Below are 14830 nucleotides of genomic sequence, written 5' to 3' on the forward strand. Positions count from 1 at the left end.
GATACATCTTATCGGGTCTTGCCGAATCAAACCCTCCAGACTCTAAGCTCGCTGTTGGCAGGGAATGCGCGTGTCCGTTTTTACTGTTATATTGTACTTTCCCAAGAACTTAGTATAGTGATCTGCACACTGTAAGCGCTCAATAAATATGATCGAATGAATGAATTCCATATGGTTTGTTTTTTTTGAATTTTCCTTCATCTGTTTCCCCCCGTATCCTAGTTTGGCTTTCCAACCTACCATCCCACGCGGACTTGGTCCGGTGCCAATCGCTTTGGATTTTATTTTTTTTTACATAAAGGGAGATGCCAAGAAGCCAATAAGGAGCCCCGCCTTTTCCAAGTCCTCAGTTAATTAACTGATCCTTCTTGCCCACAGAGGGTGACATTTCCTGAGATAATTAACTCCTTTTTTAGCCTTTTCGGTCTTTTGCTAGTGCATCCCCTTTCTAGCTGGGAAAAATACGAATCGATACAGCAGTTTCTTCCAAGAAACCTACCACGCTTCACATAGGCAATCTCCTTTGCCCTTTCGTCACCCCGTGGAGACACGGTCGATGAGACGTTCGTGATCCTAATTCAAAATGTAATTGCTGTTTCGCAGATAAGGACGAGACTAAAGATTTGATAAACTATCAAGCACCGCCTGTGTCTTTACCATCCTACCCTTCTCGCGCTAGGGGAAAAGTGAATGAATTCCACATTCTCTTCTCCCTATCCAGCAAAATTAAAAATAAAAACACCTCCCTGGGCAAGAGAGAGATTGCTGTTTGTCTGCAAATGAATTGACAATGATAATAAGCTGAGTGTGATGTGTCAGGATTAATTTTTTTTCTCTGATGGTTACCAGAAGCAGTGTGGACTAGTGGAAAGGACACAGGCCAGGGAGCCAGAGGGTCTGAGTTCTAATTCTGGCACCCCCACTCGGCTCCGCCACTTGTCCGCTGTGTGACCTTGGGCCAGTCGCTTTACTTCTCTGTGCCTCAGTTACCTCATCTGTAAAATGGGGATTAAGGCTGTGCGCCTCACGTGCGACAACCCGATTACCTTGTACCCACCCCAGCGCTTGGAACAGTGCTTGACACATAGTAAGCGCTTAACAAATGCCATTATTATCACCATTATTGTCCGCTGTGTGACCTTGAGCAATTCAGTTTTGTGTGCCTCAGTTTTCTCATCTGCAAAATGGGGATTCCATACCCATTCTCCCTCTTACTCAGACTGTGAGCCCCACGTGGGACCTGCTGATCTTGTACCCAGCACTCAGTAAAGGCTTGGCACAGAGTAAGGGCTTAACAGATACTATTCATCCAATCGTACTTATTGAGCACTTACTGTGTACGGAGAAGAGTATTGCTGTGATCTTCGCGTGGTGGGCTGCTGGGAGACAGGGATTTAGCACCTGCACCTAATCTTGCCCGACGGGAAGGGCAGAAAAGTCCAAGCTCGAGAATGTATTTCCCACTTCTTCTGGGCTGTCATCCCTTTGAAAATCTGTTTCCGTGAGGCAAAATCCGCCTAACAAGCCAACCTCTCCCCGTCCTCAGCAGTGCCCATCCCCGCCCACTCTCAGCTGGAGAAGCGGTGTGGCTTAGTGGGTAGAGCACGGGCCTGGGGGTCAAAAGGCCCTAATCCCTGCTCAGCCATATTTCTCCTCTGTGACCTTGGGCAAGCCACTTCACTTCTCTGGGCCTCAATTATCTCATCTGTAAAATGGGGATTAAGACTGTGAGCCCCACGTGAGACAACCTCATTACCTCGTAGCTACCCCAATGCTTAGAATAGTGCTTGACACATAGTAAGCGCTTAACAGATACCATCATTATTATTATTATTATCACTTCACTTCTCTGTGCCTCATCTGAAAATGGGGCTTAAGAGTGTGAGCCCGGTGTGGGACAAGAACTGTGCCCAACCTGACTAACTAGTATCTGCCCCAGTGGTTAGAACAGTGGTGGGCACAAATTAAGCGCTTGACAAGTACTATTATCATCATTAGTAATATATTAATCATTATATACTATTAATAATAATAATGTTGGTAATTGTTAAGCGCTTACTATATGCAGAGCACTGTTCTAAGCGCTGGGGTAGACACAGGGGAATCAGGTTGTCCCACGTGGGGCTCCCGGTCTTAATCCCCATTTTACAGATGAGGGAACTGAGGCCCAGAGAAGTGAAGTGACAGCTGTCGAGTGGCAGAGCCGGGATTCGAACCTATGACCTCTGACTCCAAAGCCCGGGCTCTTTCCACTGAGCCACGCTGCTTCTCTACTTATTAATTATTATAGTTATATATTACTATAATTAAGACTAGCAAGTTTTACTAGTTAGTTAAACTAGTAAGCCCAGGGCCCTACGATGCCGTGACGTCACCGGCTCTTCGCACCCAAGCGAGGTCGGGCTGTCGGCTCCACATCGACCACCCCCCACCACACTCCATCCCATTCCCAGCATAATCATTATAATACTAATTTGATACCCGTGAAGCCATTACCACGGGCTAAGCGCCGTTCTAAGTCCTGGGATAGATACAAGCTCATCAGGCTGGACGGGGCCCCCGTCCCGCAGGGGGCTCACCGTTCGAGTAGGAGAGAGCGGGAAAAAATTCCCATTTTACAGACGAGGAAACCGAGGCAGAGAGAAGGTTTAGCGATTCTCCCGAGGTCACGCGGAAGACCCGTGACGGTGCCGAGATGAGAATCCATCCCTGCTCTCACCGCTAGGCCCCACGGCTTCTCCCCGCCAACGCTCATTCAGAGGGAGACGCGGTGAGGGTTTGCGCTCGCCAGTCGCTTTATTGGTGGGGGAGATCGGGGTCACGGGGCCGAGGGCAGGTTAACCCCGACCGAGAAGCCGTAAGCTCCTCCTCCTCCTCCGGCTCCTGCCGCCCCTGCCCTCACTCCACGACGCGGCGGAAGGACTGGACGGTGGGGCCGGCGGCGGCCCAGTCGACGGGTTTCCGGTAGTCCTCCTTGTCCAGGAGGTACTGGCGGCCGCGGTAGTTGGGTTGCTCGTAGAACACCCAGACTCCTTCGGGCACCTTGCAGGAGTGGATCTCGCGGAGGTGAAACTGCTCCAGGACGGAGGGGCAGTCCTCCGTGGCCTCGAACATCTGGCCGCCGAAGTCGCTCTTCTCGAAGATCTGGATCTTGTACTGGCCTCCGCTCGACTGGGAAATGAGGCCCAAAGATTACGCTCTCCTCCGGCCGAGAAAACCCGAGAAGGCGGCTATTCATTCATTCGTTCGATAGTCGAGCGCTTACTATGCGCAGAGCACTGCCCTAAGCGCTTGGAATGAACAAGTCGGCAACAGATAGAGACCGTCCCCGCCCCCATCTGTAAAATGTGGATTCGGACTGTGAGCCTCACATGGGACGACCTGATTACCCGGTATGTCCCCCGGCGCTTAGGCGAGGGTAGCTCAGCTACGGACTCCCCAGCCCAGATCTTAGACACCTGCGTTCTGATTCCCTTTCATATTTAATTTTACGGGATTTCTTAACTCCCCTCTCAGGGTGGCGCCTGGAGGGTTTCCAGTCCTCTACCGGTCTCGATTACGGGAGGGAGAGTCAAGCAGAGGCCTGTCCGGGCCATTCCTAGCTCGGCCAGCGACTAGCGAGCGGAAGGCAACCTGCTACGAGTCGAAACTCCCCCGTCCTGGGCAGCGGCGGCACGGGAGAGAGGTGAGGGCGGACTCGTTTACTGCGTGGAAGGCGGCAATGGTCGACCCCTTCCGGATTTTGACCCAGCAAATTTTATGGATCCATTACGGGAGCGATTGCGGATGGAAGTGGGGCGTTCTGGGAGAGACGTGTCTTTGGCGTCGCTGTGTCCGTCTTACGCCTTCAGCATAAGACAACCACAACAATTTGTTAAGCACTTACTATGAGCCAGGCATGGTACTAAGCACTGGGGATAATCAGATTGTAATAATTAATGATAGTTGTGGTATTTGTAAAGTGCTCACTATGTGCCAGAGACTTTAGTAAGCAGTGGGGCAATAGTAATGATAATTATGGCATTTGTTAAGCACTTACTGTGTGCCGGGTACTGTTCTAAGCGCCGGGGGGTGGTCCGAGCAAATCGGGCCGGACACGGTCCCTGTCCCACGCGGGCCTCGTCGTATCGATCCCCATTTTACAGATGAGGTAACTGAGTCCCAGAGAGGTGAAACGATTTCCCCGAGCCCACACAGCAGAATTAGAACTCATGACCTTTGACTTCCAGAAGTCTATCCACTCTATCCACTACACCACGCTGCGTACCGATGCAAGATAATCAGGTTATAATAATTAAATAATAATCATGGTATCTGTTCAGCGCTTACCGTGTGCCCGGCACAGTACTAAGCACTGGGGTAGATGCAGGATAATAAGGTTGCAACAGTTAATAATAATTGCGGTATTTGATAAGCGCTTGCTATGTGTCGGGGCACTGTACTAAATGCCGGGATGGATGCGAGCACATCAAGCTGGACACAGTCCCCGTCCCGCAGGGGGCTCGGTCTTTAGAGAAGCAGCGTGGCTCAGGGGAAACAGCCCGGGCTTAGGAGTCAGAGGTCATGCGTTCTAATCCCGGCTCGAACTTTGGGCAAATCACTTAACTTCTCAGTGCCCTCATCTGTAAAATGTGGATTCAGACTGTGAGCCTCACGTGGCACAACCCGATGACCCTGTATCTACCCCAGCGCTTAGAACAGTGCTCGGTACACAGTAAGCGCTTAACAGATACCAACGTTATTATTATTATTAATCCCCATTTTAAAGATGCGGTAACTGAGGCCCAGAGAAGTGAAGCGACTTGCCTAAGGCCACACAGCGGACGAGCGGCAGAGCCGGAATTAGAACCCACGGGAATTAGAATCCCAGGCCCGTGGTCTATCCACTACGCCACGCCGCTTCCCCTCAGAGGAAATGGAGGGGACGCCCCCAGACTCACCAGATGGATGGCTTTGCAGGAGCCGAGGCGGTCACTGAGCCCCATCCAGCGCTGGTAGTCCGGGTACTCGCCCCGCGTCAGAACGTACATGGCCCCGGCGAAGTTGGGCCTCTCGTAGACCACCCAGGCACCCCCGTCCACCCGGATGGAGTTGCAGCGGCTCAGGTAGGTGTGAAAATCCGCGCTGTCGCAGTCGCACTCGTAGCGGCGGCCCTGGAAGTTCTTGTCCTCGTAGAAGGTGATCTGAAACACACAGAGAGGAGGACGTGCTTCCCTCCCGAACGGACGTCCGGATGGTTCGGTTCTGTCGGGAAGGTCCTCTTTAGGTATTTCCCCGGTTGGGCTGAGAGACGAGGTCAGAGTGGAGGTATATAGTTCAGGCCCTCCGGATTCAGTCCGGATTCGGGATGCCACCTGGATTTCTTATATTCCGGCGCCACTTTGTGGTTTCTCCTGCTCTGTCCTCCTAAAGAGCTAAAATGAAGAGCAGCAGCGGGGCCTAGTGGAAAGAGCGCGAGCCTGGGAGTCAGAGGACCTGGGTTCTCAGCCCGGCTAAGCCGGTATCTTGCTCTGTGACCTTAGGCAAGTCAATAATAATAATAATGTTGGTATTGGTTAAGCACTTACTATGGGCAGAGCACTGTTCTAAGCGCTGGGGGAGATTCAGGGTGATCAGGTTGTCCCACGTGAGGCTCACAGTTAATCCCCATTTTACAGATGAGGTAACTGAGGCCCAGAGAAGTGAAGCGACCTGCCCACAGTCACCCAGCTGACAAGTGGCCGAGCCGGGATTCGAACCCATGACCTCTGACTCCCAAGCCCGGGCTCTTGCCACTGAGCCACGCTGCCTCTCTAATTGGTCTAACTTAATTGGTCTGGGCCTCAGTTCTCTCTCAACTGCAAAGAGGGGATACCCGTTCTCCCCGCTACCTAGACCGCAAGCCCCGTACGGGACAGGGACTGTGTCCGGCCTAATTAACTTGTATCTAGCTCAGCGCTCAGATCAGCGTTTGACACATAGTAAGCGCTTAACAAGTCTCATGCTGCCGAGTCGTCTCTGACCCACAGCGACTCCGTGGACGCAACTCTCCCAGAGCGCCCCGTTCTCCGTCCGCAATCGACCCGGTTGGAGAAGCAGCGTGGCTCAGTGGAAAGAGCACGGGCTTTGGAGTCAGGGCTCATGAGTTCGAATCCCGGCTCGGCCACTTGTCGGCTGTGTGACTGTGGGCAAGTCACTTAACTTCTCTGTGCCTCAGTTCCCTCATCTGTAAAATGGGGATTAAGACTGTGAGCCCCACGTGGGACAACCTGATTCCCCTGTGTCTACCCCAGCGCTTAGAACGGTGCTCGGCACATAGTGAGCACTTAACAAATACCAACATTATTATTATTATTATCCATAGAGCTTTCTTGGTAAAAATATGGGAGTGTTGACCGCTGCCATCTTCCACTCAGTAGAGTCTCTGTTCTCGACTCTCTTCCATGACGCGCAGCACAGCTTATCAAGTACCAAAAAATAATATGAGTCAGGAACAATACATAGCACTAGTCTGGGAGTCAGAAGACCTGGGTTCTAATCCCGGCTCGCTCACCTAACTTCTCTGGGCCTCAGTTTCCTCATCTGTAAAATGGGGATTTGATAATCATTCTCCCTCCTACTTAGACTGTGAACCCCATGAGGGACAGGGCCTGTGTCTTACCCGATGATGTTGTTTCTACCTCAGCTTTGCACATAGCACTGTAACAATTATAATAAAAATTGTAACTTAACGATTATCACTGTTATTAGTAATAGCATTCATATTATTATCAATCAGATTCACCAAGGCTAGGACAACATTTGAAGACCGTAAGCTTCAAATGTTGAAGCTTCAAATGTTGATTAGACTGTAAGCCCGTCAAAGGACGGGGACCGTCTCTATCTGTTACCGATTTGTACATCCCAATTTATTAATTGATATGAATGTCTCTCTCCCCCTCTAGACTGTAAGCTCGTTGTGGGCAGGGAATGTGTCTGTCGCATCGTCATATTGTACTCTCCCAAGCCCTCAGTAGAGTTCTTTGCACACAGTAAGAGCTCGGTAAATACGACTGACTCACTGATTGATCTCACCCCTGCTTCCATCCCACCTTCCCTGTCTCTATCTGTTGCCGAATTGTACATTCCAAGAGCTTAGTACAGTGCTCTGCACCTAGTAAGCGCTCAATAAATACTAATGAATGAATGCTCTGCATTCCGAGACCCGGTGCCCCCTAACAGAGCAGATGTCACTTTTCTCTCGGCAGCTGGGCGCCTCATAGGAAAGCTCCGATAGAAGTTAGATCTCAAATGCCAACCAGAAAGTACGAGGTAAAAAATAATACCTCCAACCCAGCAAAAAGCTCCACTTTACCTACGCACAGGTTGTTGGCCTCAACACCGTGGGATCCGTTCACGTCGCGGGGGGCCAGAATGTGTGATCTCTAAGAACACACGCTCCCGGTTGCCCTTGTTCATATCCTGGATCTCACTTTAGTCTGGAGGGGGCGGGGAGGTGCGTGTGTACGTGAGAGGGGTGAGGGAGAAGAGGGGCAGAACCTAAATCTTGACTGTTTCTACTACAAAATGAGTTTTTATGATCTAAAGGAGTCGTGACACTCCGCTCCTCTAACGCCAACCTTCGCACTCTACGTCCATCTCGTCTATCTCACCGCCGACCTCTTGCCCAAGTCCTGCCTCTGGCCTGGAAAGCCCTTCCTCCTCATATCCGACGGACAGTGACTCTCCCTCCCTTCGAAGCCTTATTGAAGGCACACCTCCTCCAAGAGGCCTTCTCCGACTACGTCTCCATTTCCTCTTTTCCCACTCTCTTCTGGGTCGCCCTTGCACTTGGATTTGCTCCCTTTATTCACCCCTCCCTCAGCCCCACGGCATTCGTGTTCATAGCCACAATTTATTTATGTATCGTAATAATAATGACGGTATTTGGGAAGCGCTTACTATGTGCCAAGCACTGTTCTGAGTTCTGGGGTAGATACAAGTTAATCAATTTGTCCCACATGGAGCTCACAGTCTTAATCCCCATTTTTCAGATGAGGTCGCTGAGGCCCAGAGAAGTGGAGTGACTTGCCCAAGGTCACACAGCAGACAAGTGGCAGAGCCGGGATTAGAACCCACGCCCTCTGACTCCCAAACCCCGGCTCTTGCCACTAGGCCATGCGTATCAATGTCTATCTCCCCTTTTATATTGTCTACTCATTGTGGGTAATAATAATAATAATAACGAGGGCATTTGTTAAGCACTTACTATGTGCCAAACGCCGTTCTAAGCGCTGGGTAGATACAATGTAATCAGGTTATCCCACGTGGGGCTCACAGTCTTAATTCCCATTTTCCAGATGAGGTAACTGAGGCACAGAGAAGTTAAGTGACTTGCCCAAAGTCACACAGCTGACAAGAAGTGGAGCTGTGATTAGAACCTGCGACCTCTGACTCCCAAGCTCGCGCTTTTTCCACTAAGCCACGGTAGGAAATGAGTCTACCGACTCTGTCGTATCTTACTCTCCCAAGCGTTTAGTACAGTGCTCTGCACCGAGAAAGCACTCAATAAATAGGATTGATTGATTGATTGACTGGTGGAAATGAGAGAGGAGAGGGGTCCGGTTCTTCGGTTCACAAGGAGGAGCAGCATAGACTAGTGGAAAGAGCTCAGACCTGGGAGTCAGAGGGCTTGGGTTCTAATCCTTGCCCTGCTCCTGGCCCGCGGAGTGATCATGGGCAAGTGCCTTAACTTCTTCGTACCTCAGTTTCCTCACCTGAAAAATGGGGATTCAACACCTGTTCTCCCTTCTCTTTCAGCTGTGAGCCTCTTGTAGGCCAGAGACTGTGTCCAACCTGATTATTTAATACCTACCCCAGCGTATGGCACAGAGTCTCCACTTAAATACGCATCTGCAGGAACTGAGCAAACAAATACCATCAAGTTTTTATACCTTTTTTTTTGTGGCATTTGTTTAGCGCTTACTCTGTGCTGGGCACTATACTAAGTGCTGGGGTGGATACAAGGTAATCAGTTTGGACACAGTCCTTATCCCACATGGGCCTCACAGATTTAATCCCCATTTTACAGATGAGGGACCTGAGGCACAGAGAGATTAAGTGACTTGCCCAAGGTCACACCGCAAACAAGTGGCGAAGGTGGAATCGGAGTCCAGGTCCTCCTGACTCCCAGGCCCGTGCTCTATCCACTAGGCCATACTGCTTCCCTATCTATCACTTCTCTATCAATCTATCATTCTTTCTATCTCTATCCATCCCATTCTATCGCTAAGAAGTCACCCGAGGAATAAAAAGGGACTTACCTGTTTTATTTGTTTAGACAGAACACAGTAGCTGCATAAAGGTAGGTAATTAAAAAACTGTACTGGAGGAGACAACAGCCCCGCTCAGGATGGCACCTGGAGAGTTTCCAGTCCTCTACCGGTCTTGGCTATGGGAGGGAGACTCGAGCAGAGTCCTGTCCATTCCATTCCTAGCTTGTCCAGTGACTAGCCCGTGTCAGGCCATCTGCTACAACTCAAAACTCCCCTGTGCCGGGCAGCGGCGGCACGGGAGAGAGTCGAAGGTGCGGACTCAGGTTTACTGCGCGGAAGAAGGCAATGGTAAGCCACTTCCGCATTTTTACCAAGAAAACTCTCTGGATCCACAACCGGAACGATTACAAGACGGAGGTGGGCCGTTCCGGGAGAGACGCGTCCACGGAGTCGCAGTGGTCGGAGACGACTCGACAGCACAAGACGAGACGAGGAGGCAACGGGAGAACGAAGAAAATCAGCGTTCCTTACCTTTGCTTAGGACGCATCGTTAGTCACCCCCGGCAAGAGAGAGAAGCCGGGTTTACCATTTACCCATATTGTTCTCCCAGTGATGGACACAGGCAAATTAAACAATTAAAAGTCTCCCCTCCTGGGGAAAGGGAAGACGCTGGTAGGCAGATATACTTACCTTGGCACCTGTCTTAGACATTTTCAGTGTGTGGGCTGGTTTCCTTGGTGCTGAAGGGAGTCCACCAACAGCCACAGAGAACCAACTGGGTGAGACTCTTTTTATACTGGGTTAGTTTCAAACCAGACATTTGCTTGGTCATGAGAATGGGATCCAAATATTGAGTCAGTCGTTTGGAGGCTATTGATGGTTTCTAGAAAAGCAAACGGGATTATGAACATAAAGGAAGCTTCAGCAACCCTTTTATTGCTTACCACGGCCCAGCGCAGTTTGGGTTCCGCTGAATCAGGCCACCAGAGCCCAGCCATAAAAATTAAAATGAAAAATGAAAAACCTTGCTAAAAGCACAGCTCCGCCAACAGGCCTTCCCTGACTAAGCCCTCGCTTCCTCATCACCCACTCCCTTCTGCATCGCCCTTTCACCCGGATTTGCCCCCTTTATTCCCCCCTCCCTCAGCCCCACAGCACTTCTATACATATCCATCATTTATTTACTTATATGAACAAAATAATAATAATGACGGTGTTTGTTAAGCGCTTACTCTGGCACAAGCACTGTTCTAAATGCTGAGGTAGATACGTGGTGATCAGGTTGTCCCACGTGGGGCTCGCGGTCTCAATCCCCATTTTACAAATGAGGTAACTGAGGCACAGAGAAGTTAAGTGACTTGCCCACAGTCACATGCAGACGAGTGGTGGAGTCAGGATTAGAACCCACATCTTCCGACTCCCAAGCCCGTGCTCTTGCCACTAGGCCGTGCTGATTCTCTAGACTTCTCTAAACCTCTCTCTCCCTCTCTAACCTGTAAGTGCAAGGTGGGGAGGGAGTGTATCTATCAACTCTGTCACATTATACTTTCCCAAGTGCTTAGTAATAATAATGTTGGTATTTGTTGCATGCTTACTTTGTGCAGAGCACTGTTCTAAACGCTGGGGTAGATAGAGGGCAATCAGGTTGTCCCACGTGAGGCTCACGGTCTTCATCCCCATTTTCCAGGTGAGGTAACTGAGGCCCAGAGAAGCGAAGTGACTTGCCCACAGTCACACAGCTGCCAAGCGACAGAGCCGGGATTCGAAACCATGACCTCCGACTCCCAAGCCCGGGCTCTTGCCACTGAGCCACGCTGCTTCTCTAGTAGAGTGTTCTGCATGCACAGTAAGCACTCAGTGAGTATGGCTGATGGACCGACTGACTGACTGAAAAAAATCCTCTCCACGGGGCATGGGGGAGGAATGCTGTTACCGTGTCATCCCACCTGATCTCGCTACGGATTAGACTTTAAGCCCGTCAAAGGGCAGGGACTGTCTCTATCTGTTACCGATTTGTACATCCCAAGCGCTTAGTACAGTGCTCTGCACATAGTAAGCGCTCAATAAATGCTATTGAATGAATGGATGAATAACTGACTCAACTCCCGGGTGTAGCGGTTAAGAAGCAACCTTCCATTTTTGACCTCCGAGTTACTTGCTCCTGTAACATGGTATCCAAGAGGACTGGGCAACTTATTCGAGACAAAAGAGTCTCTCTACGTCCGCAGACGGAATGCGGCTCTGAGATCCTAGGGCTTGCATCTCGAGTGCTGGTGCGGCCAAGCTTCCCAACTGTTCCCTCAAAGTTGTTCCCTCAAAGTTGCACCGGGTAAACTTGCCTCGGAAATGGTCAGGACTTTTCAGTCACTTATTGATTCCGCGAGGATGAGATCACAGGTCTTCCTTCCATGAGGAGGGAGGGATTGGCAGATTTGGGGGCCAGGGATAAAATGACAGATCCGTACATAAGTGCTGCGGGGCTGGGAGGGGGGAAGAGCAAAGGGAGCGAGGCAGGGCGACGCAGAAGGGAGTGGGAGATGAGGAAAAGTGGGGCTGAGTCTGGGAAGGCCTCTTGGAGGCCTCTTCGATAAGGTTTTGAAGCCGGGGAGAGCAATTGTCTGTCGGATTGGAGGAGGGAGGGCCTGCCAGGAGGCAGGATGCGGGCTAGGGGATGGCGGCGAGACAGGCGAGATGGCGGCACAGTGAGGTTAGCGCTAGAGGAGCAAAGTGTGAGAGGTGGGTGGTAAAAGGAGGGAAGTGAGGTGAGGCAGGAGAGGACAAGAAGATGGAGAGCTTTAAAGGCAATGGTGAGGAGTCTCCGTTTGATACGGAGGTGGATGGGCGACCGCAGAATTGGTAGACAAGATCCCTGCCCTCACGGAGTTTGCAACATTAAGGGGAAGACAGACATTAAAATAAATTAGGTAGGGGAAGCCTCCGAACATAAGGATATGTAGGTAGGTGTCGTGGGGCTGGGGAGGGAGGGGGTGATTGAGGGGTTCAGGCGTAAGTGTGTAAGTGACATAAAGGGGAGGCGAAATGGGAATTAGGGAGGACCCCTTGAAGGACATGTGATTGTAGTAGTGGTTTGAGGACGCGGAGACCGGTGGTCTGCCGTGTATGAAGGGGGAAGAGGTTTCAAGCTCGAGAGATTGGCAGTGAGATAGATGAGATCGAGGTATATCGAGTAGCTTGCCATTTCAGGAGTGAAGTGTGTTGTCAGGCAGTCGATCGTATTTACTGAGCACTTACTGTGTGCAGAGAACTGTACTAAGCACTTGGGAGAGTACGATAGAACAATATGACAGAAATATTCCCCGCCTACAACCAGCGGTAGATCGGCGAGGTCAGGTGATTGATCGCCTTAAAGGCGATGATGAGGAGCTTCTGTTTGACGTGGAGGTGGATGGGCAACCACTGGAGGTTTCTGAAGAGGGGGAAGACGGGGACTGAAAATCTTGTATTATTTTAGAAAATAGATGTGGGGCAGCAGAGAGAAGCGAGGCTGGAGGCAGGGAGAAGGCTGTTGCGGGAGTCGAGGACTGGTAGCAGTTTGGATGGAGAGGAAAGGGCCGATTTTAGCGATGTCGTGAAGGTAGCCGAGGGGATTCGGTGACATTGAACGCGCTGGTTGAAGGAGCGCGACTATCTCGTATCTATCCAGCGCTTAGTACGGTGTCTGACGCACAGTAAGCACTTAACGAAGACTATTTAAAAAAAGATGAGCCCCCTTCTCTAAATGCATACAGAAAATTGTTTACTATTTGAAACTGGTGGGAAACCAAAGGAAAATGGGAATTATCCCAATTCCAACGGCGAGCCCGCCTTGCAATTATTTGTAAACCCAAGTGACTGCTAATCTGTAACAATATCTTCTGCTGAAGAAAATATATAAACAATCTTCAGATTTTTTCCCTTGAAATTATTTATCAGCAAGTAAACATTTATAAAAATCAAATTAGATGACTGCTCCTTAAAAAAAAAATCATAAATAAAAAGACTTCCAGGGACACCGCTATCCTGTTAACTTACTGATGCCCTGCCAGGGCTGCTAATTTTTTGGGTTTCATTTTGTTTTGTTTTTTATGGTATTTGTTAAGTGATTACTATGTGCCAGGCACTGTACTGAGGTAGATACAACAGCACGGTTCAGTGGAAAGAGCCCGGGCTTGGGAGTCAGAGGTCATGGGTTCGAATCCCAGCTCTGTGGCTGTGGGCAAGTCACTTCACTTTTTGGTGCCTCAGTTACCTCATCTGTAAAATGGGGATTAAAACTGTGAGCCCCACGTGGGTCAACCTGATCACCTTGTATCCCCCAGCACTTAGAACAGTGCTTTGCACATAGTAAGCGCTTAACAAATACCACCATTTATTTTATTTTACAAGGTTAGTCAGATTGGATACAGTCTATGTCCCACATGCGGCTCACTTTACATGTCCCCATTTTACAGATGAGGTAACTGAACCACAGTCTAAATAGGAAGGAGTAGGATTTAATCCCCTTTTAACATCTGAGGAAACTGAAGCACAGAGAAGTGAAATGATTTGCCCAAGATCACACAGCAGATAAGCGGTAGATCCAGGATTAGAACCCAAGTCCTCCGACTCCCAGGCTCTTACTCTTTCCATTGCATTTGAGTTGATTCTGTAGAATGAAAATTTGTAAACTGGATGGCTTTTCACTTGGGTAATCTCAAGCATTCTATAAATTTAGGAACAGCAATTTTTTAATAGTTTGGGGATCTTCAAACTAAAGATATAGCAGCAATAAGATAATACTGAAAAACATTGATTTATCATCATTGACATAAATAGGCCTACTAAATAACCTTATCTGGCTTTGACATAACCTGGACCCTTTGTGTATAGTTTTAGAAAATAAAAACGGCATCATTTATAACAAGAATGTTACGTTGTTAATGTTCATCAATACTGGAGTGAGGAACTCCAATTTTTGAAGGTTTTTATGCTTTGTTCAGTACCTACTACGTGTCGATCATTGCTCTATATCACTGGGGGAAGATAGAAGTATCTCAAGTTGCACACAGTCCCTGTCCTTCTTGGGGCTCACAGTCTAAATGGGAGCGAGTAGGATTTCATCCCCTTTTTACAGTTGAGGAAACCGAAGCACAGAGAAGTTAAGTGACTTACGCAATGTCACACAGCAAGCAGTTGGCAGAGCCGGAATTAGAACCCAGGTCCACTGACTCCCAGGCCCGTGCTCTTTCCACTAGGCCGGGCTTCTTCTCTTGGAAATACATCCCAATTTAATCAGAAGTATTAAAGGATTTCTGTAGGCTAACTGGGCAATTTTGGAAAAGTATACAAATATCCCAGAATTTGATTAAATTGATTAGCTTTCCTTATGCCCTCAAGGAACTCTGTTCTATTTAAATACCTGGATCATCTTCGTCATTATGATAATAATAATGATAATAATATTCATTCATTCAATCCTAATTACTGAGCGCTTACTGTGTGCAGAGCACTGTACTAATAATAATGTTGGTATTTGTTAAGCGCTTACTATGTGCAGAGCACTGTTGTAAGCACTGGGGCAGATACAGGGTCATCAGGTTGCCCCTCGTGAGGCTCA

The 14830-nt window shown here is 49.2% G+C and overlaps 1 protein-coding gene across 1 annotated transcript; it reads right to left on the reverse strand.

The window, feature by feature from the left end:
* Nucleotides 1–2778: 2778 nt before the first annotated feature.
* Nucleotides 2779–9781, reverse strand: CRYGS (crystallin gamma S). The gene is made up of 4 exons (XM_039914370.1): nt 9765–9781; nt 7305–7401; nt 4941–5354; nt 2779–3171 (listed from the first exon to the last, which is right to left on the reverse strand). The coding sequence occupies exons 1-4, from the start codon at nt 9779–9781 to the stop codon at nt 2899–2901; spliced, it is 801 nt and encodes a 266-aa protein (XP_039770304.1). The 3' UTR covers nt 2779–2898.
* Between the last annotated feature and the right edge of the window lie 5049 nt (nt 9782–14830).

The sequence above is a fragment of the Ornithorhynchus anatinus genome, chromosome 1 (assembly GCF_004115215.2).
Source record: "Ornithorhynchus anatinus isolate Pmale09 chromosome 1, mOrnAna1.pri.v4, whole genome shotgun sequence".
Taxonomy (NCBI): domain Eukaryota; kingdom Metazoa; phylum Chordata; class Mammalia; order Monotremata; family Ornithorhynchidae; genus Ornithorhynchus; species Ornithorhynchus anatinus.